General features: G+C 39.5%; 2 protein-coding genes across 2 annotated transcripts in view; one reads left to right on the top strand and one right to left on the bottom strand.

Annotated features, from left to right (window-relative positions):
* Nucleotides 1–18,446, top strand: part of ndrg2 (NDRG family member 2) — a 35,727-nt gene extending 17,281 nt beyond the window's left edge. Inside the window, exons 2-16 of the mRNA XM_078275747.1 lie at nucleotides 6,585–6,667; nucleotides 9,834–9,875; nucleotides 11,530–11,635; nucleotides 11,802–11,922; nucleotides 12,550–12,612; nucleotides 12,890–12,950; nucleotides 13,379–13,465; nucleotides 13,715–13,771; nucleotides 13,952–14,055; nucleotides 14,148–14,186; nucleotides 14,290–14,341; nucleotides 14,597–14,644; nucleotides 14,744–14,779; nucleotides 15,233–15,284; nucleotides 15,437–18,446. Coding sequence (XP_078131873.1) covers nucleotides 6,596–6,667; nucleotides 9,834–9,875; nucleotides 11,530–11,635; nucleotides 11,802–11,922; nucleotides 12,550–12,612; nucleotides 12,890–12,950; nucleotides 13,379–13,465; nucleotides 13,715–13,771; nucleotides 13,952–14,055; nucleotides 14,148–14,186; nucleotides 14,290–14,341; nucleotides 14,597–14,644; nucleotides 14,744–14,779; nucleotides 15,233–15,284; nucleotides 15,437–15,600 — 1,104 coding nt within the window. The 5' untranslated portion in view covers nucleotides 6,585–6,595 and the 3' untranslated portion in view covers nucleotides 15,601–18,446. The remainder of the gene's footprint in view (nucleotides 1–6,584; nucleotides 6,668–9,833; nucleotides 9,876–11,529; nucleotides 11,636–11,801; nucleotides 11,923–12,549; nucleotides 12,613–12,889; nucleotides 12,951–13,378; nucleotides 13,466–13,714; nucleotides 13,772–13,951; nucleotides 14,056–14,147; nucleotides 14,187–14,289; nucleotides 14,342–14,596; nucleotides 14,645–14,743; nucleotides 14,780–15,232; nucleotides 15,285–15,436) is intronic.
* A 254-nt stretch (nucleotides 18,447–18,700) lies between these two features.
* LOC144534137 (protein translocase subunit SecA-like) lies at nucleotides 18,701–25,850 on the bottom strand. Its single transcript, XM_078275875.1, has 2 exons — nucleotides 25,638–25,850; nucleotides 18,701–23,684 (listed from the first exon to the last, which is right to left on the bottom strand). The coding sequence occupies exons 1-2, from the start codon at nucleotides 25,730–25,732 to the stop codon at nucleotides 20,126–20,128; spliced, it is 3,654 nt and encodes a 1,217-aa protein (XP_078132001.1). The 5' UTR covers nucleotides 25,733–25,850; the 3' UTR covers nucleotides 18,701–20,125.
* Nucleotides 25,851–26,336: the final 486 nt, after the last annotated feature.

The raw sequence follows: 26,336 nt of genomic DNA, 5'->3' as shown, positions 1-26,336 counted from the left end.
TTTTTTCTTGCTTGTTTGGTGAAGTGAAAGAAAGAGGGTTAGACAGAAAGAGGATGGCAGGAATGAGACAAAGACCCGCAGTGAGACAGAGAATGAGGAGCGATGACTGGCAGAAATAGAGAGAGAGACCGGAATGAAAAGTCAGCAGCGTGACGAAGGAAGGAAGGATGGAGGGAGACAGGGACGAGTGCAGAGCTCTGAGAAAGAGATTAAAATGAAAAGGGAGAGATGAGACGGAGGGAGACAAATTTTTTTTCTGTTTGACGGCGGCTTGTTATATCAGCTGTACAAACGACTATCTAGTGGTTGATTAAAGAAAAATTCAAGTGTTTTCTGTCTGTGAGACTGTACAAGATTAAAATGAAACAAATGTTTCTCTCTGATGGCAGGAATACAAACTCTGATCATCAAACTTTGCTGGCATCAGAGTCTGCTGGCACAAGTTAAAGATGCTTATTTCTCTTGCAGTGCTGGACTATCTCATATAGAAATAGAAATGCATTGCTGTTGGCAATACTTCATCCCCCATTGCAGCAGATTCAGCTTTGAACAGCCTGGCTCTTCTGGAACGTGTATTCTGGTATGTTACATACCAAAGCAGCAGGGAGGGAAAATGATGAAATGTGCTGACAGTTAAAGCGTAACTCTCGCCAAAATGCAACCTAGGGTCTTTTTGTGAAGGTACCCGAGTCAAACTTTCGTTTAAAAGCATAATTAGGACGGAAGCGCCACTTTTAAGATTGACCATATTTTCGTTTTCGGTCAAATGGCCTTTTGAATTGGAGTGCTAGGGGCGCTACTCGCATCAAAATCACTATTTTTAAAACACTAAGCTCCGTTGGTCCGCAGCCCTCCGGAGCAGATACGCAGAGCTTCTATTTTTGCCGGAGGCCGGAGAGCTCCGCAGCAAATCAGCACATGGCAGATAGTGCGGGACAGGAAGTCGAGCACAGAAACAAAATAAAAATCCGGTTAATTTTCAAAATAAAATACACCGTGCTCACAGCGGATCATATTTCCCTGCACTACACCTTGAAAACACAGCACAGAGTTGTTTCCCCTCTACTCCTCTGGATGGAAACAAACTGTTGTTGGTTTTGTGGTTCTATTCTATGTGAATTCGCGAGATCTAGCGGGTCCTCGTGACTACAGCTGTCAGTCATGGCCGCAGCCGTGCCGCAACAAATCCGGACCTAGTGGGTATTGACGGACGGCGGAGCACGGAGGCATCAGACACTGCAGAGGGAGGACGATATGCTCCTATAACAAGCAATCTTCCACAATTCGCATTTTGTCCCAGAGAAACACTTAAGGCCAAATATTCAAAACACTTCAGAGTAGAAACAGAGCTAACTATAGTAACAGTAAACATTTCTTAATAAAGATGGCCACGTCTCCTCCTTTTTTTAGAGGATATGTTATCTTATGTTACAATATTCATATTTATCGTGATTAGAATACGTTTTCTGGAGGATTGTTCATCACATTGATGCAAAAGTCTTCTACTGTAAATCAAACTTATCATTTCAAGTAGGGGTTGTGCTCCAAGTGGTATCTTTGGTATTTTTGGAATATGGGTAGCAGTTTGGTATGTGCAGGGAGTGTCGTCTGTCTGCAGCTATAGGTTTACATATATTTGCAGTACAGAATCTCAGCAGCAGAGCTTCAGTTTTGTTGTGATTTATTTAGATTTTAAATTAAGGATGGTACATACATACATTATTTAATTAAGGAAATGATGGAATAGTAACTTGATCAATTGATCGGAAAACGATATGGGTTATTTTTGTAATTAAAGATGTAAAGGTATGGACCATTCAAAAAGGGTAGGAACCGAAAAGCATTTTTGTCTTCCTCCTACTCCCTTTCAGACAAGATGTATTTATTTATTTATTTAGCTTATTCTTGCTTTTTCTTTTTTCATAGTGAAATACTTTTGTGTCTTATATTTTTATGTTGTGTATGTACGCATGCAACAATTTTATAATTATCATTATTACTAATACAAGTTTAGTACCATTTTTTTCCAGGCTATAAAGCACAATTTATACGTTTTACTAATAGGTTTCCTTATTACTGGTCTGTTACTCGTCTATAAAGCATTAATAAATGAGTCATTAACTATCGAAAACCATTAGTTACAATTCATAAACTGTTGGTGTAGGGTGCCATATAGGGTGTACAGTAAACACTGGCTTTCAGAATTCACCTTCACCACATAACCACAACCTCAACTTTCTACAGTATGTTTATCGCGCCGGCTTTTCACTGTAACGTCACCAGACCTGCAGCTTGCACTCTTACGTAGCTCAAACCAGCTTTTGATTCCAGAGTTACTGTGTTATGACATTGCATCAAAGGATAAAGAGATGGAGACAGCGTGAGAGAAACAGAGAGAGGGGAAAAACTGGGGGGGAGGAGGAGGAGGAGGAGGAATGACAGGATGTATTAAAGAAAACAGATTGTGTGTGTGTGTGTGTGTGTGTGTGTGTTGGAATGAGATGGCCTAACAGCGACTGAAATGCCATTGCTCTGCATGATTATGAATGTGCATAAAACAAGCTTGGATTAATTTAGCTGGAGCAATAATCCGCCGCAGCCTGATATCTGTGAAACCTTTTTGGTACAACAGATGAGCCAAACAACTGTTTTCTGACAGCTTAACTGTGGAGAAAGAGTAGAGGCAAATTAGTGCTTTATTCCTTTTCTCAGCCAGCAACACATTCTTTTCACTTCTTCCCTTCTTGCTCTTTATGCAAATCTGCTTTTTTTTTTCTCCATCTCTCTGTTTCTCTCACCATGGTGACAGACGATGCCTCCTGTGCAGTTTAGCAGTTATTACACGCTCTAAAACACACAGACTCAGAGAGAGGCGGAGGCAGAGATAAATAAAAATGGATGATGGAGCAAGTTAGGCCGATTAAAATGTGGCAGCATCAGAAAATGTTGCAGAGGAGAGAGTGTGTATGTAAGGGAGAGAGGGCAGATTAAGTGTAATGGGTGAGATTTGTATCAATGCTGTGACTGCCTTTTTCTACCACCTTGTCTGTTGGCAGGCTTTGGCAGCACATAATATAGCTGCTCATATCAATGACCACACTGTCAGGTGGGTTTATGTCTATAATACTGAATAAATTATCCTAAAGTGCTCTCACAACGCTTTGTTAAACTCAGTACAGTTGAGTTAACTAATAAGAGTATTAGCAAAGTATATAGTTTTCCATTTTCATGCAATAACTCAAGCTCTACTTTTTATGAAACATATTCTATGCATTAAGGATGACAAAAAAAAAACTCAAGGTCCACTTTCAACCATCGCATCTCATGGACTTCATCTGTGGATGGAGTTTCCTCAGTTGTCATGGAGATGGAACTTCTGTCAACGTTTTATACATATTCTGTATTCTGTTTCTGTTGTTTAAGGCTGCTCTAATTACTATTTTTATTTTAACAATAGAAAGAATTACTACATAATGTGAAAGATGTTGCTTATAGCGACTAACCCACAGATAACTATCACCCGACTCGGCAGTTCTGCCCAACATTTTAGCGTCTTTAAGCTAATTGTTTAGGTTCACTCTCATGGCTCTCATCAGCGTTGTTTCCAGCTGCAGAAGGCTAAACCACTGTACGCTGTAACTGTCCAGCATCAGATGGTAGATAGACAAAGTTAGCAACTAGCTGCAAAACATAAGGGAGCATTGACAGATATTTCTATTAGGAGTTGTGGAGACCAAAACAAGCTTATAGGAGGATACATATTGTTCGTAGGGTGGCTAGACACAAGACTCCAAATGAATGCTAACTGTTTTCTAAGAAGTTTGCGATAACAACTCTTGCTTTTTTTCTGACATTTTCAAGACACAACACTGAATTTTTTATTGTTTTTATTGTTTTTTTGTGGTTTAAATATTAGTGTGTTTTTATTAAAAAAAATCATTATAATTTTCTTATTAAAAGCTGAGAGTCCCTTTTTAAAAGCATTTCATTGCGTGGATTCCTAGTGAATCACATGCTTTACACAGAAACGCTACAGAGATCCTGTTGCAGCATAACTTCCCCCTCCAAACATCCAAATGGTGTCATACCAGGCACCTATTAATATACACAGAGGAGCGTGTAAACCAATTTACTCTGCAGCCATGTCAGGACATAACAGAGACCTATAAAAATAGTGGGGGATGGGCTGTGTGGAACAGCAATCTACAGTATCAGAGAGAGAATGAATGGCCCGGTTCAAGGCTACGTGTCAGCAAGCAGCTGCCCGGCCCACTGAAGTGTCTCTGAGTAAAATACTGAAGTCCTACCAGCTCCAGATGTGCTATTGTTGTTTCTCAGCTTGACAACCAGTGGGAAAGCAAAAAATGAAGGAAAAAAAATTTAAAGGGTAAATACTGTTTTTTTTTTCAACCCTATTTTCCTAGTTTTTTGTGTCTAAGTGACTGATGGGAACAACAATCGTTGACACTGGTCCAGTATTAAGCAAGATCGCTGCAGTCGGCAGCGGCGAAACAAGCTACAATGTAAGTTAATAGGGCAATTGTCTAGCTTGTATTTACCTTCACAAAAGTGCTTGTTTTGCCGCTGACAGGCTCAGATTTATATTCAAAGTGTCTGACAACGTTATGGAAAGGATATCTCAGGAGATCGACCTTTCTGTTAAAGAGTAAGATCCTTTTTTTAAACATAAAAACATCTGTGGAATTTCGTTCGCTAAACCCACCAGACTCCATGTAAATAATAATAAATAAAAATAATTTTAGCATCGTAAAATACACTTCATTCAAAGTCGACCGAAACAAAATAAAACTATGAAAAGCTGTTTTGGGTAGTGTTTCCACTTTTCCAACCATCACATCTCTAGTTTTGGTTGAAATAAACACATAGTGTACCGATTTACATGTGAAAATATGTTGGCTCTATACATGGTAAAAGTATTGCTTTTTTAAATGGAGTCTGGTGGGTTTAGCACTAGCGACTTTAGAGTGGTTTCTGGTTAAACAGAAAGGTCTCAAATAGGTTTTAAAGGTCTATCTCTGTAGGAATCCTTTCCATAATGTTGTCAGACACTGAGAATATTAATCTGAGCCTGTCAGCAACAAAATGAGCACTTTTGTGAAGGTAAATACAAACTAGACAATTGCCCTATTGACTTACATTGTAGCTTGTTTCGCCGCTGCCAAGTGCAGCGTCTTGCTTTGTCAAAGTATTTTAGAGGTTGATATAGTTCCTAGGACTGCAACTAAAGATTATTTTCATTTGGTCTATAAAATGTCAGATGTCTCCTGAGACAAGAACATGTATTCAGTTTATTAATACAAAGACTATTAAGACAAAAAGCAAACAAACCAGAAATTGACACATGTAAAAGTTGGAATCACTTTATTTTAGGCATTTGTGTGCGTGGTGGGGGTTGCTTTGGTGACTAATCGTTTCTGTTTGAGACCCAGATAGACACATAGGGCCCCCGGGGCAGCAGTTAATTTCTGATAAGAGCACATATGCACATAACCACCACACACACACCAACTTGCCTGATGTAATGCCAAGTCTGCAGATAGAAAACAGTCTACGGGTTATGAGAGCATGACTCTCAAGTAATGTCAGAAGGTCCCATATTTCAGCTTTAAATGTCAAACGGACACAATAACAACCTCTTGCTCACTTACATTTAATATTTCCTTATAGCCTTAGAGGAATTCTGAAATTACACAACAAATTAGTGGTTATCTATCTTACAGTTAGCTAAGCTTACATTTCATCTATCAATTTGTGTCTAATATAATTGCAAGGGGAGAATCTGTGAAGTGATAAATGTCAGTCTGTCTCCAAATACTGCAATGACAAATACATAATACAGTTGGTGTGAAGTTACACTAATAATTTGGCCACCGTGGCCATAGCAGTCATTCATTAATACTGCAGCAGAAGCAATCGAGACAGAGCTGCACTTGTAAACAGGTAAAGAGCGGCATGTCTTCAGTTGTAATTTGTAAAACTTCAGTTTGATATCCCAGACCTGTGGACAGATCAATTGTGGAAATGTCAGTGAAATTAACTTAAGGGCTACCTCTGTCAACAACTACATTTTGTGATGCCCTCGGGCACAGCATTTAAACTGGAGCTGCTCCAGTGCACTCACTGTGGCTATAAAGGTGTGAAAATAAGGGACATGCTCGACTAACCTTCCTCAGATAAAAGTAATGCAATACAAAGTGTTTTTTCCTTCACTTCGTCCTTATCAGCCACTTGTTTGTCACAGTCAGTTCTCCCTTCAGGTGGTTCTCATTTGTCACATCCACGTCTCTTTTTCTGTCACGTTTCATCACCCACCTTCATCTCTTTATGCCTTTATTTCTCTTTCCGCATGTCATCACACCTGTCTTTACCCATCCCAAACTGTGTCCATGCTAATCCACCCCTCCTCTTCTATTCTAGCTCTTTCTTTTTTTGCCCCACAATTCTTTTCTGCTCATCTCTTCCGGCACTAATTACTAATTAACTTCCGTAAGGTCCCACAGCACAAGCAAAGTCCCAGAGGAAAATGTACGGTATTTAATCACTGGTCTCTTTTATCTGTACAGGAGGTGACACCATGACCACAGAAATGCAGGAGATCGCCATCACGGAGGAGAAGCCTTTACTCACCGGTCAGGCTGAGGCCAAGGTCAGAGATGATGTCTCACACGCATACATACAAAAATATGTACACACATGGACATATTTTGCACACAGGCTGCATGCAAAAACTACGGAAGCGTGTCACATTCACCATAGAAAAAAAATTTAATTTCGTAATTTTGAGATAAGATCTCGTAATTATGAGATCATTTTAAACACCTGGAAGGCGGCATATCTAGCTAGTTGTCAGTAGGCCACGGCTCAGTCATCAACTGTTGGCTACCACTGAGAGGTAACATTAAATTCAGCTGGGTTAAGTTAGCGTGATACTTCTTATGTAACTTTATAGATAGTATTAGTTAATGGACATATCTGTTCAACAGATCAGAATGGGCTTTCCACCGGAACAACCGCAAAGTCCTGAGGTGCCTGTGCAAAGTCGACAAAAATCCCATCTATAGTCCTTAAAGACATTGGCATTTCCCAATGTCTGAAACCCAAACCAAAATAAAAACTAAACTAAACAGGTGAGACGTATGTTGTAATGAATCAACTGTAATACCTAGTGTGACCAGCGGAAGGTGTCTAGTTATATGACCATGGCGTATGTTGGTATTAAGGGAGACGAAGAAGAGTAGCTACAAGCTAGGTTTTGGTGATGATGTTGGTTTGTACGTTAAAGTTTGAGCACAAGCTCATTGTGGATTAAAAACCATGTCTCATCTTTAAGACACAAACAACACATGACGTAGGCCAATTTGCTTCCATGGCATCAGCTAGCCTGAAAGCTTCACACAAGAGAGCTGTTTTCTGTTGTTGTGAAAATGCATTCATCTCATAATTACGATATCTTTTCTCAAAATTACGAGATAAGGTGTCAACATTTTTTTTTCTATGGTGAATGTAATACGCTTCTGTAAAAAACACATACTGTATGGGCTGACTTTAATGTTATCCAGGCATGTAAAACACACATGAGCAGTCAGTATGTGAGTAATCTGAAACCGCAGGGGTGCGTGCGTGCGTGCGTGCGTGCGTGCCAGCACACAAAAAAACAAAGGTTGGTTTGTGTGTGAGTGTGGTAGCATTTGTGTCCTTGCTGTGCATGAATGTGAGTTTGAGCTTTTGAGTCTGAGCAAAGCCTACATGTGACAGCATGTGTTTCAAAACATGTGTGCATGACTGTGTGTGTGTTTGTGCACAGCTGCAGCGATGGCTCCGGATTGACGTCAAAGCCCTGAGGGAGCGAGAGCAGCTCCTCTGCTCTGCTGCGCTGATGTTGTTGTGTGGATGCAGCGCTGCAGAGCAGAGCCGTTTGTCTCTTACTGCTGACACCTGGTGGGCAAACGGGGAAATACAGCACTCAAACAAAACAGATTTACAAAGGACATCCAGTTATTAATAGGCTATACTATATTCCTTTAACTCAAAAGTACTATTATGTTGTTGTTGAAAACTTTTTGTCTCGGAAGAATATGGAGAATCTGAGGACCAAACAAAAACACACTTTTAAAAGAAAGAATATCTAACATTTTAGGCTGGTGTTCTGTATTTTCCTTATTGTCAACAAATCTGTTGAAAAGACTAAAAACAGGAAAATCTTAGTCGGTCTCTCACTTTCCAACTTCCCTACCTTTTCTGTTGCACTCAGCCCCAAGCCCACTAGTTCCTGTTGAGAGCGTAAATATTTAATAACTGCTCACAAATATGTAGTTTAATTTTAAGAAAAGGCTCAGTATTCCTAAAACATCTAGGCACTCTAGTTTTGAGCCAGCTTTACTCATGCAGGAGTAAAAAGTGCATTTGTTGAGGAGTATTTTCAACTGCGGATTAATACCCTTTTTGTTTTCTAGTGAGTATTTAGGATGGTATTTGTATTGTAGCATCAGCTACACCATAGTCTCGCTTTGCCAGACCATCCACACGCTGCGGAGCAGAGGAGGGTCTGGCTAGTCCATACAGCATTCCGGGATGGGAGGAAAACGTGCTCTAGGTGTATTGCCATTTCTTTAAACCAATCACAATCTTCATGGGTGGCGCTAAGAGTTGTGCGAGAGAAAACTCAGATTGGACAGATAGTCTAGCTAGCTGTCTGGATTTACCCTGCAGAGATCTGAGGAGCAGTTAACCATAGTCCTCAGAAATCCACTGGAGTTTAAAATTCCAACACAAATAAAGCTGAAGGTAACGGACATCGGCGAAAATACATGCACCCGGCTGAATTTCCTGCGGCACCGGTCTAATCCCGGAAGTGGAATGTCAAGGATATAGACTAGCTATATCATGCCTCATAGGGGTGTGACGGGTGATTCGGAGGAGGAAATGAAGACTGGGAGGTTCTAGGTTATATCCGAACCTCCATTGGTCACTGCGACATCCGCCTCCGCCCTCATGCTAAGCTCTGTGATCAAGAATATGCTTTATATTGATTAAATTAGTGACCTTTTATAATGCAGCCATGTGCCTTTTGTCTATTCACCAAACCTCCGGGACACCCATCAGCACTTGAACTTCTCAGACTGCTAATTTCCTAAGAGCTTGTGATGTCAGTAATTTATTAGCGGGTAAAATGGATCCAAGGTTGCAAATGAACATCCCATTTAAAGCCTCCCACTGACAGACTTCTTCCATATAATCCCTGGTACTCTGCTACCACCTGCTCTAATGAAGAGGTTCTCTACTGCTTTATCGAGAGTGTAATGCCACCCCTCTTCCCTGTTTGGGTGTTAGTTAGGGACAGTAGAGCAAGACCTCATTTAACATAAAAGGACTATAAACGAACAAAAAGCTGAGAATTTTCTCTAGTATATGCTTTTTGTTTTGATTTACAGTTTATACAATAAAAAGACAAAAATAATTTGATTAGTCAATTAGTCATCATTTTTCAAGCAAAAATGCCAAACATTTCATAGTTTCAGGTTCACAAATCTAAGGGGTTGCTGCTTGTCATTGTCTGCCGTTATAGTAAATATGCCGTTTTTAAAACTGGTTTTGGGCTGTTGGTCGGACAAAACAAGAAGTTGAAGACGTTTGCTCGGACTCAATCAAGAAAATAATCGACAGAATAATCAACAATGAAAACGTTTGTTGCATCCGTCACCTTTTTCCCTCTGCTAGACGAGACAAAAGTAGAATTATTAAAGAAAAAGATTTTTTTATATCCAATAATCACACCTTGATCTAACAAGACTTCATTCCTTCATTTCTCACAGGATGCTGAACTGGCTGCTCGGATACTCCTGGACCAAGGACAGGTAAGACCTATCCAGTCCCATCCAATTTATATTTATATAAGTGTCCTGTATAAATACTATTTTCTAAGGCTGGATGGTAAACTTTATTTTGGACTTCATATTGTTTGCAATCTTATTTCAAAGGGAATGCACATTTCTGGGCTATCTAAAAATGTCATGAGTAACCCCCAATTCCCACCAACTGCAGAACATCTGCGGATCTGCGCCGGAACGGCGGCGGAGTCATTAGGTTTCCATTAAAGTCAACGTGTGTATTTTCACTGACTGCGGAACGGCTGCGTTCCAACTCCGTCCCAGCTCCGCAGCCCTCCGGAGCAGATACGCAGAGCTTCTGTTTTTGTCGGACGCCGGAGAGCTCCACAGCAATTCAGCACAGGGCAGATTGTGCGGGACAGGAAGTCGAGCACAGAAGCAAAATAAAACATCCGGTTCATACAAACAACCGTGCTCACGGCGGATCATATTTCCCTGCACTACACCTTTATAACATCATAATGGGCGGAGACAGGCCTGAAGTGGGAATGGAAACAAACTGTTATAGAAACTACATCCTGTTATATCGCGCAATCATACGTGAATTCGCGAGATCTCATGGGTCCTAGTGACTTAAGCTGTCAGTCATGACGTTCCACAACAAATACGGACCTGGTGGGTATTAAGGGACGGCGGATACACAGAGCCGACACGCAGCCGTTCCGCAGTTGGTTGAAATCCGCCGTAAGGTAGCAGGAAATTAAGATCTATTTAGGTGAAATTATGATGATGTTTGTAACATACTGGTCATAATTGTTAACAGCGGAAAAGTGGTAGGAGAAGTTTCTATGGATGCTTTAATACTTATTTTCTCCACTATAAAAACGGGATAATATTTTAATGCATATTAACCACTGTATTCAAGTTGATTCCATCGTTGTTAAAAAGCAAACCTTTTCACAGCCACCTTTTGAAGCCTACAGGGAATGTTTATTTGTCTTTATGGCCCTAGTAGAAAAAAACGATCAAATGCACACATCACACAAATCCTGGGGGATTTTAGTTTGGTGCAAGCTCACTACAGAAATGTCAATATCACACCGGGCGCGTCTGCGCTGCGTTCCGGAGGGCCCCGCGACTCGACCAATCGCAGCCATTCCAGTCAACGCTTGATATTCCACTAGCTGCGCCACGGCACGTCCCAGAAGCGTTCGTGTAAAGATACACAACAGGTCTATTTTCACGCGAGCCGCGGGCAGTTTGGACAGCTGGGTAGGAAGGGAAATAGCGAGAGTATCTGATCAGTTCAAGACACCCCCCAATATGGTACACCTCTACTCTACAACACCACGGATGACGAGAGATTCATCTTGGAGGTGGAAAAACATAATAGACATCACAGATCCAAAGAGAAGGCATGGAGTTTAATCACAGGAGTGCTTGAAGTGGAAGGTAGATACTAGTTTAATAAACACGTGATTGTTCTGTAAAGTAGCCTACTTGCAGAGACATTAAAATCTGCGAGTCGGGCAGGCAAGACCCCCGCGTCTGAGCCGCTCCCGGTGTGGTATGGCGCGTGGCCGAGGACGGAACAAAACCGGAACGCAGCTGGAACGCAGCAGAGACATGCCCAGTGAAAAAATGGGTGTTAGAAGGGGTTGTTTTCTCTGGCTCACTCCAGGAGCACAGTATTGAGACCCCACACGGTGTTCTGCATGTGACCCTCCACGGCACACGGACCACCCGCAGGCCTGCTATCCTCACCTTCCATGATGTGGGTCTGGACAGTGAGTAGATCTCTCTCTCTCTCTCTCTCTCTCTCTCTCTCTCTCTCTCTCTCTCTCTCTCTCTCTCTCTCAGCCTTTTTTTGGTTTCTCAGCTCTTTGTAAATTCTAAAGCTTTCCTTTGGTTGTGCCCCCTTTTATTGATTCCTTTTTTTCTTCTCTCTGGCAGGTAAGAGCTGCTTCTCCCCTCTGTTCAGGTTCGAGGAGATGCAGGAGATTGTCAAGAACTTCACCCTGATTCATGTCGATGCTCCGGGGCAGGAGGAGGGGGCTGCTGTTTACCCCACAGGGTACGACATTAATTAGTTGTATGTGTATTGACATGCTGGTTTACCCTCATCGTACTGGAGTAACTTTGCTTCTTCTTTTTTTTTAAGTAAAGTAAGTTTAAGTAAATTTCTTAGAAACAGAAAAAATCTTCTGTGGCAGGCTTAAACCTAATCTCTTCCAAAAATACATCTCTCACATCTCTCATCCTCTGCGGTCTCTAATACACTCGTGTCAGAGGTTTAAAGAAAATCCGTCCTTTTCTCTCTCTCTTTGCGCACTTCTTATTTCTTTTCCCTGCACTTCTCTATCATTTCTCTTCCCTTGCGTAATTATTTCACGGGCTTAGGAGGATTTTGGTTCTTGTATTGTCACGGCATCTTGGCTGTGACCTGTGACTCCTGCTGGTGATTCTAGAAACTGAATCTGATCTCATTTTTAAATCCCTGTGGATAAAAGTGTCAGCCACTGTATGTAAAAGTAAAATCTTTAGTCATCATGTCAGTTGAGTCATTTCCAATAATTACAAAGAGGTTTGGGCAGACAGCCAACGGGCCACCTTACTTTTTGCACTAACAATAAAAAAGATGTTTGTGTTTTTATATTATGACGGTTCGTTAGACTGAGATTGGTTGTGTTTCCTGTTATAGTTACCAGTATCCCTCCATGGACACCATAGCAGAGATGATCCCTGCCGTCCTGCAGTTTTTCAAGTGAGTTAACGGTATTTATTTTGACGTGAGAAGAAGCAGAATGTCATTTGGCTTGTGCGCACAGAAGGTGCATGAATTTTAACTGATTCTTCTTGTTGTGTAAGTCATATTATATACTTCTTACCTCTCCATGCAGCTCCACACACGTTATTGCTGTACCCAAAGCAGTCCTGTCTCAGAAACTTTTTTAAATAGCGCTATATGTGCTATATGTACTGTATGGTGGAATACATATGTACATATATTCTGTTATTAACTAATTTTGTCCCTCTGTCAGCTTCCGTACTGTAATCGGAGTGGGTGTGGGAGTGGGAGCGTACGTCCTCTCCAAGTTCGCAGTGAGTGTCATTTATTGTTTGTTTTTAGCCCGCGTGTTCTGACAGCAGCTAATAATACTAGCAGTGAGACACGGCAGTAACACTAGCAGTGACTTTTAGATTTGTGAAATACGTTCAAATGGGGCATTAATCAATCAATGACAGAACATTCCAGTCATGAGCAAAAAACAAACAAATCCTGTCCTGAGCAAAAACCTCCAGTGAATAGAATGCAAAATAATGTGATAATAGTACTTCACTAATGCTAGCATGGGGGACTCACTGCTCCTTTAAGTGTTGTGTATGGATTTTACTACACAGTGTTATTCATGTTCATTTCTGTCTATAATTTTGTCCACAGAAGTCATTCAAAAACATTCTGTCTTGATGATTTTCTTCTCATGATCTCACCATCTGTCTCCCATCTGTTGCTTCCTTTCTCCCATCAGCTTGCAAACCCGGATTCAGTGGAAGGTCTGGTTCTGGTCAACATCGACCCTAACACTCGAGGATGGATAGACTGGGCTGCGCAGAAGGTAGGCTTTTCTTTCTTTCTTTCTTTCTTTCTTGACTGCATGTTCTTGTACACAGAAACATGTGGTATTTTAATCTAGTTAGTCCTTATGCGACTTCTCCATCAATTTAAGTTTAGCGGTGGATATGAAATTATGTGACTGCGTGCATGGCTTGTGCCCCAGAGTAGTATTGATTATGTTATTGTTTATCATGTTAAAGTTACTAAATGATGAACGACCCTATTGATTTCTCCTGCTGTCCCTCTCTAGCTCATCTCTGTGACGTCCTCCCTCACAGAGCAGATCCTGTCCCACCTTTTCAGTCAGGTAGAAGGACAATCATTTCTTTTTTCTTTTCTTTTAAGTGCAAACATTTTTCATAATTGTATCAAAGTACTACATCCTTTCCAAAAAGAACTTTAGTTAGTTGCAGAAAATACCTGCCTTGTCACTTGTTTCGCATAATTTTGGGTGGCAGTTAGAAAAAGAAGTCTTCTTTTCTTGCAGGAGGAGCTGTCATCGAACACAGAACTTGTGCAGTCTCACAGAGAGCGCATCTCCAAAGCGTCTAATCTGGTCAACATAGAGCTCTTCTGGAAGACTTACAACAGGTAAACACACGCACAGACATCATTACATAAACACAAATATACTCCACATCGAACAACGGCAAACCAAGTCTTGTCTTTTCGTTTCCCTCCAGTCGCAGAGATTTGAACATTGACCGCAACAGCACCTTCAAGTAAATCACCTCTAAACTTTCATCTGTATACTTTATTTTTTGTTTGATTTTGTTGTATAAATCTAAATGCCACCCTTCTAAATTCTATTTCTGTCAACTTCAGGTGTCCAGTAATGTTGGTGGTGGGCGATCAGGCTCCATATGAGGACGCTGCTGTAAGTTTCAGCTGCTCTGTGTTCTGATTCATATCAAGAGTTGTTTTCCTAGTACTATCACCTCTTTCACACCATCTACCAGGGTTGGGCTTGGGGGGAAGGCTTGGATCATGTGGATGCATCAACAGTTTTGTTGTCATTACTTAGAATTCCTCATCGGGGAGACAGAAACTACGCACTGTAGCTTTAAGTGCTAGAAATGGGTGATCTGTGTACTGTTGTACAGTTTACTGTATTTCCTTCTGATACCACTAGGTGGACTGCAACAGCAAAATGGACCCAACAACAACCTCATTCCTGAAGGTACAGTAACTGACCTTTAAAGTCTTTAATGTTTCTCTCTTCGTTACACTTTATTCTGTCATTCACTCTTACATACTTCTTCTCTCCGTCCATCCAAAGATGGCTGATGCTGGTGGTCTCCCTCAGCTGACCCAGGTAACAACAAACTAACAGCCTCTTATTGATACTTAAAACTGATGTTCAAGCTGCAACAAACAAGATTGTGTTTTTTAAACATACATGTTCAATCAGCCATCACAAGGTGGGCCTTCAACAGAGAAAAAACATGCTATCACTCTAACTTATGCACCATTTTTTGCATGAATTATTTTTCGTGCACATGAATTGGTGCATTGAAACAAAGGAAAGAAATACAAGACATGATCTGAAACAAAAGCATTGCACCAAGAATAAAATCTCAAACTATTATTGAAGTAATATCGCCAGTTCCCTTATCCCAAAAAAAGAAAACGAACCACTCAAAAAGGGTAGGAATCTGGGTTTTGTGGTCCTTTTTAAATTAAAACTGTTACCCTTGGCTGCCACCTAGTTCAGGTAATAATTAGTGATCGTACTGAATGTAAAACACTTTCTTTTCTGTGTCTGCAGCCTGCTAAACTGACTGAGGCTTTCAAGTATTTCATCCAGGGAATGGGCTACAGTAAGATCTCTTACTTCTCTTGTCTTCATTGGGTTTGTCAACAATAAGAAAAAGATATTGAATGATGCCAGCTTCATCTTTTAGATGTTGCGTAGTGTTTCCATGGATTTCTATTTAGTAAAGCAATTTTTTGTCTCCATTTCTCTCCACAGTGGCTTCATCTTGCATGACCCGCCTGTCCCGCTCCCGCACCACCTCCCTCTCCTCCTCCTACTCCATGGACGGGTCCCGCTCTCGCTCCCGCACCCTGTCCCAGGGCTCGCAGGGCGGCCAGATGCCACCCAGCCCCTCCCAAACGATGGAGGTGTCTTGCTGAATGAAAAAAAATGATAGCGAGAGAAAGTGAGTGAGAGTGAGAAAGAGAAGAGGGCGAAGGCGGAAGAAAGGGAAAGATGAAGCTTGACGATGATGTAGGAACAAGACGAATGGGTTACTTATTTGTCACAACTGCCATCATTCCCCACAAGAGCAGAATAGGACTAGAGATAGGGAGAGGGAGGTAGGGAGAGAAAAAGAGTGATTTCATAGGAAAATAGAATCCTTCCTTATTTTGTAACAGCCCTGCTCCTCACATCCACCTTCCAGCTGAAAAGGAGTGGATTGGGCTGTTCAACAATGAATATAAGATAAACAAGAGATTAATAAAAAAAGGGGGGCAGGTGGGGAAAGAATGGCCACCGTTCCTCTCTCGCTCCCCTCTATTGGAGCCTCCGTCAGCCAATAGAGCCTTTTAATTTAGATAAGGAGGCCCTATAGAGACTGCACATCTTGCGTTAACCAATAGTAATAATTCTGAACGCGTTATTGTTGTTGATGCAGATGATTATGTTGTTGATAATGATGTTATAGCTAATGATGATGATGTAATAGAAAAAAAACAGTAACACCTTTTCTCTTTATTACGCAATGAGTTTAAAACAACATAGACAAAAAAAAAACATAGCAGAGATACTTATAATAATGTGTGTCTACTACATTTTAAGCTAGTTTTTATTGTTATTTTAATTTCTTTAATCAGATTTTATTGTCTCATTTGTAACCTGCCTCAGCAAATGGCTGAAGCTACTGATTGGTTGACCCATTTTGTGGTAACAGCCAATGAGAGCCATTATAGTGACTAGTTCCTCCTTGATGTTGCCTGGTTGTTTATCTTCCATTTGCCCCTGTCTATAAGTTTTGTTTTCCCATTGGATTTGAGGAGTTGGTTTGTTTTTTCTTTCTTTTTTTTGGACTTGGAAGTTGCATGCCTGGTATCAGCCCATGTGGATATTGACTGGATAATATTCTTTTATATTCTGCTAATGAGATGTGTGGATTTGGGTGTGTGCATCTGTGTGCTGTTTTGTTTAGCGAAAATGGCGGTCTAAAGTTAAGCATAGGTGAGACTGAGGGTGTTAGCTTTAGCTAGCTAGCATCCTATCATTAACACTAGTCGCACATTAAATAGTGCTTCCAATATTACTGGCAGTCTCGCACTGCGTATCCTAATATCCACGCTTGTGTACTACCCAACAGGGTGCATTACATCACTAAGCATGGTAGTATGGATATTGCATTTCAGTGTTAGGCACAGCCAGAAGGGATCACTGTGTTTATCATCTGGGTTGTAGTCTCTTAGCCTTGCCCGTGCATGGATACCTCCTAACAAACCCAGCTAGCATACTTGAGTTTCTGTGCGATGTGAGGTAAAATGAACACAAGCTCCTCTCTCGCAACAAGCAGCTTTATTAAAGCAACAGGGTCAAGAGAATTGTGTTGTGATTGTTGCGATTTGTGTGTGTCTGAGGAAGTACATGTGAGGTGTATGAAAGCATGTGTATCCTGAAAGCACAATTAATGCAGCAAAGAAAGCCAGGGTCCTATGGAAAAGTTTAGTAATTTAGTTTTAAGACCATCAACATCCCCTGTGACTTATGACAATGTACCAGCTCCTTCACTGCCAACACATTTTGGGACAACAAAAAAGAGGCGAAATATTTAGCCTTGTTTTATTTTGATAATGGAAAAGTATTAGCCAATATCTGCACCTTAAACAGCCAATCTGGATTTGCCGCCAATAAGCATTCTTACTGCCAAAACTAAGAGCCCCAAAATCAATAAAAATAAATAAATTCAACAAAAAGCTTACCACTGCCCTACGACATGTAGCTATTGGACTGACCGTACTTCAAAAAGGACCCAATCCGATATCCATTTTTAAGCATGCCAGCTGTGTGACCACATTTTGATGCAGCGTTGCATCTGATTTGTTTTTCTTTAATAAGCAGTATCATTTTCATGAGTCAGTTGGAGGTTGCTTGTTTCTTTCACATCTTTCACTTGTTCCCATCCCCAAACCTGTTTGATGTAGAGATGGATGATGAAGACCGTGACAAGAAAGTCAGTGGAGGGCCTCAGATTTGAGCTTTGAACAGACTGGGTAGGCCTATTTGGGAGATATTAATGATATTAATTTTGATGACAATAATCTATTTTTAAGTCACTCCCCTCTGGCCCATCCCATCAGTGCAATTCACATCCATCCTTTTAAACGCTAACAACTGCTGCGCTTAATAAGGCAAACACAAATCTTGATATTAGGATGATTTGTGCTATAGGGTGTTTAATGCAAAATGTGACGTCACACCAGGATGCCGCCATGTTTTAGGCACTTTTTGCTGTCCAAAGTGCTGACATGTAGAATGTAAATTCTCCTCCCAGACTTCAATTGAAACTGTCGGGCATGGGAGCGTCTACCAAATAAGGGATAATGCGTGGAGCCCAGAAAATAAAATTGCCAAATAAGGAAAAGGAGTGGTACTTATTTATGGAGAGTTGAGCAGGGCTGTGTGATTGTAAATGCTTGTCCATTTTGTCTTTTTTTGTCTCTTAACTTTTACTTTGATCATATTTTTCTTTTCCCTCTATGTTTTGAGATTTCTTTTAAATCTCTGTGAAGTGTTAGTTTACTGTCCCGATGTGCTCACAAGTTAGTTAACCGTGTGATAATTCTTGTGTAACTTTTATAGCATTAGCGCTGATAAGGGAGAACATGTAACAATAAAAAAAGATTAAAGTAAAGAGAGTGCAATCAGTTTTAATTGTGTGGCTAATTTCTCTGTGTAACACAATGAACATCCTTAAAAAGCAAACTTAAATAGTAATAAAAGCTTAAGAGGAATATCCTGTTTCCTGTCTTGCTTTCTCAAAAGGGGTTGATGTGAAGAAAACGTACGTCCATTGTGTTGCTTTTGTTGCTAATAAAGACCCAAAATTACCACACAGTATTTATATGAAAAGGACTGACACAAAAAATTATATATATATATATATATATATATATATATATATATATATATATATATATATATATATATATATATATATATATATATATATATATATATTCAACTTTATTGTCATTGCACATGTCACAAGTACATAGCAATGAAATGTAGATTGCGTCTAACCAGAAGTGCAACTTAACTTAACCTTGTTATGGGCATGGATGCATGAGTAATACTACGACACTATAACACCAAAGAATACAAGATAAATGCTACTGTTTAATCCATAAACTTTCATTTTGCCCCTCAATTTCCTCAATTTAACTCAGACAAAAATGTAATTAGCAGTGTTCTTTTTAAAATATCTTGGTGGCTCATAGCATCTTTAAATCCACCGTGCTCTCACAAAGCTTACTCAAATGAGCTTTAAACATTTAAACATGTATTGTACACACACACACCGTTTTTTTCCCTTTGGATGAGACCTTTAATTCCACCTGTGTTTAAAAAAACTTGTTTTAAATTTTTGTTTAATCTTGACTAAATCACTTTTGCCAAACTTATATATACCTACACTTGTAAACCAGTTATTTTACTTTCCTAAAATGAACATTGTGACAAATACTGTATTCTAATATGAATGCATCTCATAAAATGTTATGATAGTGTGCTAAACAAATGACATAATATGCCATAAGCCTACATGACTGCAGTCTCCAATGCAGGGAAACCTCAGTACCACATTATACCACATTGATTATTATTATTACTACATCTATAAATACTGTTAGGTAATATGTATTTCAAATGAACAGTCAATAACCACCAGGAGATGATAGTTTGATTTTTTTTTTTTATATACAGAATCAAAATGCCTTTCAATTGGAATACAAATAAAATTGGAATAAAAATATCCATAGCTCTATCAGTATCACAACATTACTTTATCATTGTCATTTGAATGAATATAAAGGATCAAGTAAATGCATGACAACAAAACGGAGCAAAATGCTTTAAAATTTAAAGTACCATAAAAATATATTAATATTAAGACTTAACGTTGTTGAAACTATACCATAGCACTATAACAATGGACAGGGAACCTGCACTGGTTAACATTTTATCAAAAATGCATGCTTTTGCAGGCTTAGTCCTTGCCGCAGCAGGTTTGATTCCGATCTGCGGCCCTTTGCTGCATGTCATTCCCCCTCTCTCTCCCCTTTCCTGTCTTCAGCTGTCCTGTCACTAAAGGCCTAAAAATGGCCAAAAAAGAATCTAAAAAAAAAAAGCATGCTTTTTCTTCCTCTGACTTTAATGTTTTGGTTTTGTTTTTTAGTTAGGATCACGTGGCTTTCTAAAGGATGAAGAATTTCCCCAAAACTTGTACTGATGAAAAAACCTCAAAACCAAAAAGATAATCTGCAAGAAATCTGCAGCTAGCTCTTTCTTAGTTCCTGGCAGTTTCTGGCTAACATGATTTCCTTACAACACCATTGTCTAATCTGTAACTTGCTTGATTGTTTTGTGCTTAAAGCTGTGCTTAAAGTGCTTAAAGCCTGCCATCTAATCAAGAGCTCAACGTTTGGGCCAAAATATCTTGGACAAAAAGCCACCCACAGAGAAAAGTGTGTCTAAGGTGTAGACATGAGTCAGGCCCATAGATTTAAGACAACTCAGTTCATTGAGAATGTCACAGGAGGGATGACTGATGAGCTGGAGCAACTTCAGAAGGTCTCTGGAGTGGATTAGAGTCAGTGATTCTGTCGAAAGGACTACCAAGGGTATGAAATTGACTACTGGAACCAGGAAGTAGACTAGACTCTTCTCCACTTTTACATTCCCACCTAAGTCTCTAGCCCTGTCTACCTTCTTCATGGCCTCATTAATGTTGCCTTTGAAACACAGCAGCACTTTCTGTCTGGCTTTCATGTGCATGTCAAATCGGGTGACTGAATTGCTGTGGAGGTCTCTGACTTGTGTGGAGTATCTACAAGTGACCTCCATTTGTTCCCAGTAGAGCTCAACAGACTTGAGTGCATTTTGCAAATCTTCCAGAGCTTGATCGATGCAATTTGGCTCCTGATGCTTGTCTTGCAGGGTTAAAGATGCAAAAGCACGGTTGTAATATGCAATCGCTGCCCAACAGTGGTCCTCCTGTATGGCCTTAGTGTACATCTTGATACTCTCTGCAAGCTGTCTCTTTTCACGCAGCTCATTGCCAAATGCAATGTAGTGGTGCAGGTTGGATGAGGGTGATTGTCCCTTGCTGAGTTTCTCCCTTGCTGTTTTCAGGTCTTGGGTTAGTTTGTTTTTTAAGTCCATCATAGAATCATTCTCACTGAAGTTTGTGAGTAGCCACATACCCCAGAATTCATTCAGCGCAGACAAATATGAATCTGCTGGCTTGTTACTGCTATTGTACACTTCATCTAGTGTAATAAGATACTGACTGAAGAGCTCTTCCTTCTTCTTAATCTTTGTGAGGTCACACTCCAAGTAGCTAGCTAGTGTTTGTTCCACGGAGTCATTTCTGGCATCTTTAAGTGTCTTTATTCCCAAATCAGAGGTTTTTGTCAACACTTTCAAAGCCAAAGATTTAGATAATTCATTGCTGTGGCTTTTTTGATACAATCTAAATTGTACCACAAAATGATGAGCTAGCTTGTCATTAAATATATTTTCCAATAAAGATTGTTGTTTGCCTATTAAAGCCAGCAATTCAAGTAACTTTGACAGATGGCTGGGGCAGATAATGAGTTGAGCAGACCCAGGAGATCCTTGTCTAGCAGTACGGCCAAATGCCTGGGTCTCCACACGAGCATTCTTTGGCAGAAAGGTCAGCACAACGAACAAACCTCCAGCTGTATTTACCTGGGCAGAAACCTGAAGGTCTGTCCCACGACCTGCAAGATTTGTTGCTATAATGACCTCTCCTGCTTGAAGCTTCTTGGCAAAGATTGCAGTATTGTCCATGTTGTTGCTTATGTAAAGCTTCTTGCTCGGGACTTTATCTCCTAGCGCTTGGTGGACAACCTTTGCTCGATTGATGGTCTCACAGATTACCAACACAGCTCTTTGAGCCCTATATAGAGTAGTGTTGGTTTTTGCAGTGACAACATTGCAGATTTTCTCAATCCATTCTTTTTCATCACCTACAATCACTCCTTCAACCTCAAACAGCTTTCTGCGTTTGAATGAAGGTATCTGACAGGTCTTGATACCTTCATAGATTTTCTGCAACGTCTCAGTCTCTGTTTGTTGTCCAATAGTCCCAGAGATTCCAAATATGTTATTTCCATACTTTTGAAGCATGCCAAAACTGGACATATAGTTCGTGATGGCTGTCATGTTGCTCAGCTTGCACTCATGTTTCATTTCAAGAAACTGCTGTAGCCCATCTGTCCATTTCATGTTGTTTTCAACGACACCTGTGCAGCTGTAGTCAACAGGCACTATCCCATGTTCCTCGATGATATACTCATGGTCCATTCTCATGGTTTGTGCGTATAATGCATTTTCAATCCAAACCTTTAATTTCAATTTGACCAGATCTGAAAGGAAGCCTGGCATATAGCAGCTAAATGTATCTTGGCTCAGTTGGCATGGTGTGAAATGCAGAGCATGTTCTATTTCTGCTTGCACAGCTCTCTGTATACTGTTTTCATCAGAATACATGTACTGACAGAAGCCTCCATTTATTAAAAGCAGTGGCACTCTCTGCCTTTCAGCAGTTTCTTTTTGTGGTCCCTTGTTCAGTTCCTCTATTTCTCCATCATTGTTTATGCAATGCAGAGCAAACTGGCAAGAGGGGAATCTCCTCTCTACTGCCTCAAAGAACTCTGCTAACTGGTCAACAGTAACACTTGCAGTTTTTTCAGTTAAAAGGCTTGGGTTCCTTTTAAGGTCATTGACTGAACCTTTTGCCAGTATACCTGTGTCTTCGGCCATTTGAAGGATGCTGAACTCATCGACATCTTTGCCCTTTATGTTTTCGAGCACAACATGAGGGAATGGGTATGTTTGCCCCACAGTTGTCTTTGTGCCAATCTTTGTGTACTTATTAACAGTGGACCAAATGAATGCCAAGAGTGGATTGAGATGTTGCAAAGCAGGCATATCACTACTTAAATAGACCACATGAAGACCCTTATCTAGCATCAAAGAATCCACTTCATCCACAATTGCACACTGGAATTTTCTTTCCCCAAATATGTTCATCCTATGAAAGTGGTGCTGGAGCCAATCTCCAGCAAACTCTTCCACAGTACCATAAACAACTTGACACTTATAGCATTCTTTTGAGTCTTTGTCTTGTTTGTTGATGTTGCAGCTGACACTGATTTTCAAAACGTTATAAAAGTCTCGCCATTCATCCAAATCTCTTTGTGCAAGAACTGATGAGCTGGACATGATGTCTACCTTTTCTCCTCTCATAGCTCGATAAGCTGCAAACATTGCCACGATACATGACTTCCCCTCTCCAGTACCAACCTGAATTAACTGCCCTGTTTTGGAAAGAGCCATAATACACCAGCTCACCATCTGTGTCAGTCGTGGTCTGAACTTCTTAATTTCATCCACTGTCTGACAGAGCCTTAGCAAGTCTTTTTTCAATCCACTCTGCTGTGATCCATTATTGTTTACAGTAGGATTGACTGATACATATGATACAATGTCTTTCACATCATCTAAAAGCGTTTCATCAATTTGGTTTAACTTCTGGTGGCGGATTTCCTCAAGAATTTCATCCAGTTGCTTTTCTGTGTCATCGGCTAAATATTTCTTGAGGTCTTCATCTGTTACAGTCCTGTCTCGGACCAGCTCAATAAGTGTCTTTTCACTTTGTTCATGTCTCCAACTGGGAGTGATGTAATTAATCTCTATACAGTGCAACATGTTCAACATCCATGAAAGGAGATGTGATCTGTCAGTTGTTGTTGACTCAAATCGCTTTAGAAGAACATCGAACAAGTCAGCGGCATCCACCGGGCTCCATTTGATATTTGTAACCAGTCCTTGCAGCTTGTTGAGAAGAAGCTCTTCATTATTTTTGGCGGTCAAGTAACTGTGAGCAATGAGTGTAGTTTTGAGTCTGTTAAGCAATTCTTCAACTTCCTCCATTTTGTGTGGAAAACTGTCAAACATTATGGAAAACAGAAATGGAAAGAATTTTTTATTATTTATGGAAACTTTTATATATATATATATATATATATATATAAGTCATAAAAATATATATATATATATATATATATATATATATATATATATATATATATATAAAAACGGAAGCGGAAACTCTCACTATAAAAACATCATGTGTGTTCCTAATGGCAATTTAAAGATTCCACCATCTTAAAGATGAGAGCCGAGGATCTTATGCAGTGTCACTGCTTGTAAACTGCAGTCCAACTGTAAAACTAAGCATCGCTGATCAAATATAAATCAATATTCTATTACTGCATTGCCTGTATCTTACATTGCAATGTTTCTGAAAACATTTGAGGTGAGAAATAGGCAATGCATTATATATATGTACACCAGCACAGAGACATAATGCTAATCCTATCCTGGACACAGTGGGCAGAACCTCTTCCTCTCTCATCTCTATCACCTTCTCTCTTTCTTTTTTTTCTCAGTCTCCTCCTCTTGTTCTGTATCTCTTCCCTGAGCTGAGTGTTTTCATTTTTATCTGTCTCAATAAAGAAAGTAAACACGGGGTCAACTGATATTTATATGTTAATGTTGCCAGCTTCCACTAAAATAATCTTGCAACGAAAATACAAATATATGGATGAAAGTTAAACTATGTTTACATCAATGATGCTTGGTGCTCATACATTGTCAAAGTTGATGGAGGTTTTTCTTATGTCATATTTTTAATATTAAGATGCCGGCCATATTATCTGCCCACAGAACCTTCCTCCTGATGCAAATTCTAAAAAGATTATTCACGGTTTTTGGTTTGTTTTGTTTTATCTCGAGTAGCACAAAGGGACTACAAGTATTAGTTTAAAGCTGTAGTGCGTAGTTTCTGTCTCCCTCATTAAGGAATTCTAAGTAATGACAACAACACTGTTGTTTTCCACATGATGCAAGCCTTCCGTAATCGTGCACCACTCCCGGAGGATTAAAAAAACGTGATGGACTCTTCAGAAGAGGTCATTATGTTCACTCAAGTTTCTGTGCGGGAAATTTGCAGGACGACATCATTTTTTAACACAGCCATAATGAGAAATACAGAGATTTAGTTAGATTCAGTTGTGTGGAGCTGATAGTAATAATGACATAATAATATGAGAGTATCTTGTTAAAATGTGAAAAACATGTTTTTTCAACACTTTTTGTGACATAGCATCAATATGCTGCCATAAAAAAAACTGCTAAATATAAATTGTGAACATAACCTGTATCATATAAATTAGTAAAATGTGTAATAATTAAAGCTTTAGTGCGTAACTTTTGGATATTAATGAACATCCGTTACATTCAAGCCGTTGGCAAATGAGATGCTACAAAGCTAATTAAGACATAAAAACGTATCACTTTGTAACAATGAAAAATATTTTATAACAATAAGTAATCGCGTTATGAAATGTTTCATGTTCTAACAAGATAGTGTATTGTTATAACAAGAAAAGTTTTTTATGTTACAACATGTAATAATTAGAAACATTGTCCATTAACTTTGATGCACCATGGCTTCATTGATATAAACACAGAGTTTCACTTTCACCGTTATATAGTTTATTTTGATTGCAAAATTATCTTAGTGGAGGCCGGTAACACTTACATATAAATATCAACCAACCCTGTGTTTACCTTCTTCACTGAGACAGATGATAATAAAAAATAAAAAAAAAGCTCAGCTTTGGCAGGGGAATCGTGATACTGATTCATTTTTCTTTTTCTGGCATGGCAGCAATACACTTCTGTGGTTTTTATACTATAAGCTGAACAGTATTATTACTCTGACTATCAAATATTCACAAATATGCATCAAAACACCTACACACATTGTATTATGTAGCTCTTTTTGTTATTAATGCATGTATGTAATGTATTGTTTTAGTAATCTGATACTCACCTGTTAACAAGATGAGAAGTGATGTGTGTCTGTAAAACGCCGGCGATGATCTGAAGCCCGAGCAGTTGTTTTTTTCTTTTATATCTTTTGTTCATGTTCTTTTTTCGGGAACTGCCCCAAGGGGATTTCTTGCCATACTTTTTGACTTATTGTAAACTAAGTTTCCCCCTTTTTACACAGCTCAATGAACTAGTAGCCTATGAGTGACAACCATAAATGAAAACACACTATTGAATTCCCCTAAATTCCTGAGCGATTTCAAGATGGTTTTTCTTTCACTTTCTTCAAAATCGCACAACTTCTTGGAAGCATATCGTGTGCTCAGATGACATTGACCTGTAACGCCTAAAACATTCTGATGAACATGTTATGACAACAGATCACCATACACTTCACATGTAAATGCTTTTAAATGAATTTTGGATCAGCCTTGTTTTACACAGGCTATAGCATAGTATATAATACAAGTCAACATTCCTCTATTATTTTAATTTAGGAGCTTTCTTTATTCCTGTATTCAAATTAATAAAACAGTATGTATAAAATTGTTTCAAAAGTCTTTAACTGAGGTTAAAGTGCTCTTAGTTAAAGGTCCCTGGTGTTTTTTGAAAGTCATTAAACTTCCCAAAGCAAAAACTTAAAGAATTCAGAAAATAATATAGAGTTTGAGCTTTGAATTACATTGGTGCTAACTGTTTT

This window comes from Sander vitreus, chromosome 19 (genome assembly GCF_031162955.1).
Source record: "Sander vitreus isolate 19-12246 chromosome 19, sanVit1, whole genome shotgun sequence".
In the NCBI taxonomy this organism is placed as follows: Eukaryota; Metazoa; Chordata; class Actinopteri; order Perciformes; family Percidae; genus Sander; species Sander vitreus.
The sequence above is the reverse complement of the archived record's forward strand: the minus strand, read 5'-3'. Positions and strand labels throughout refer to the sequence as shown.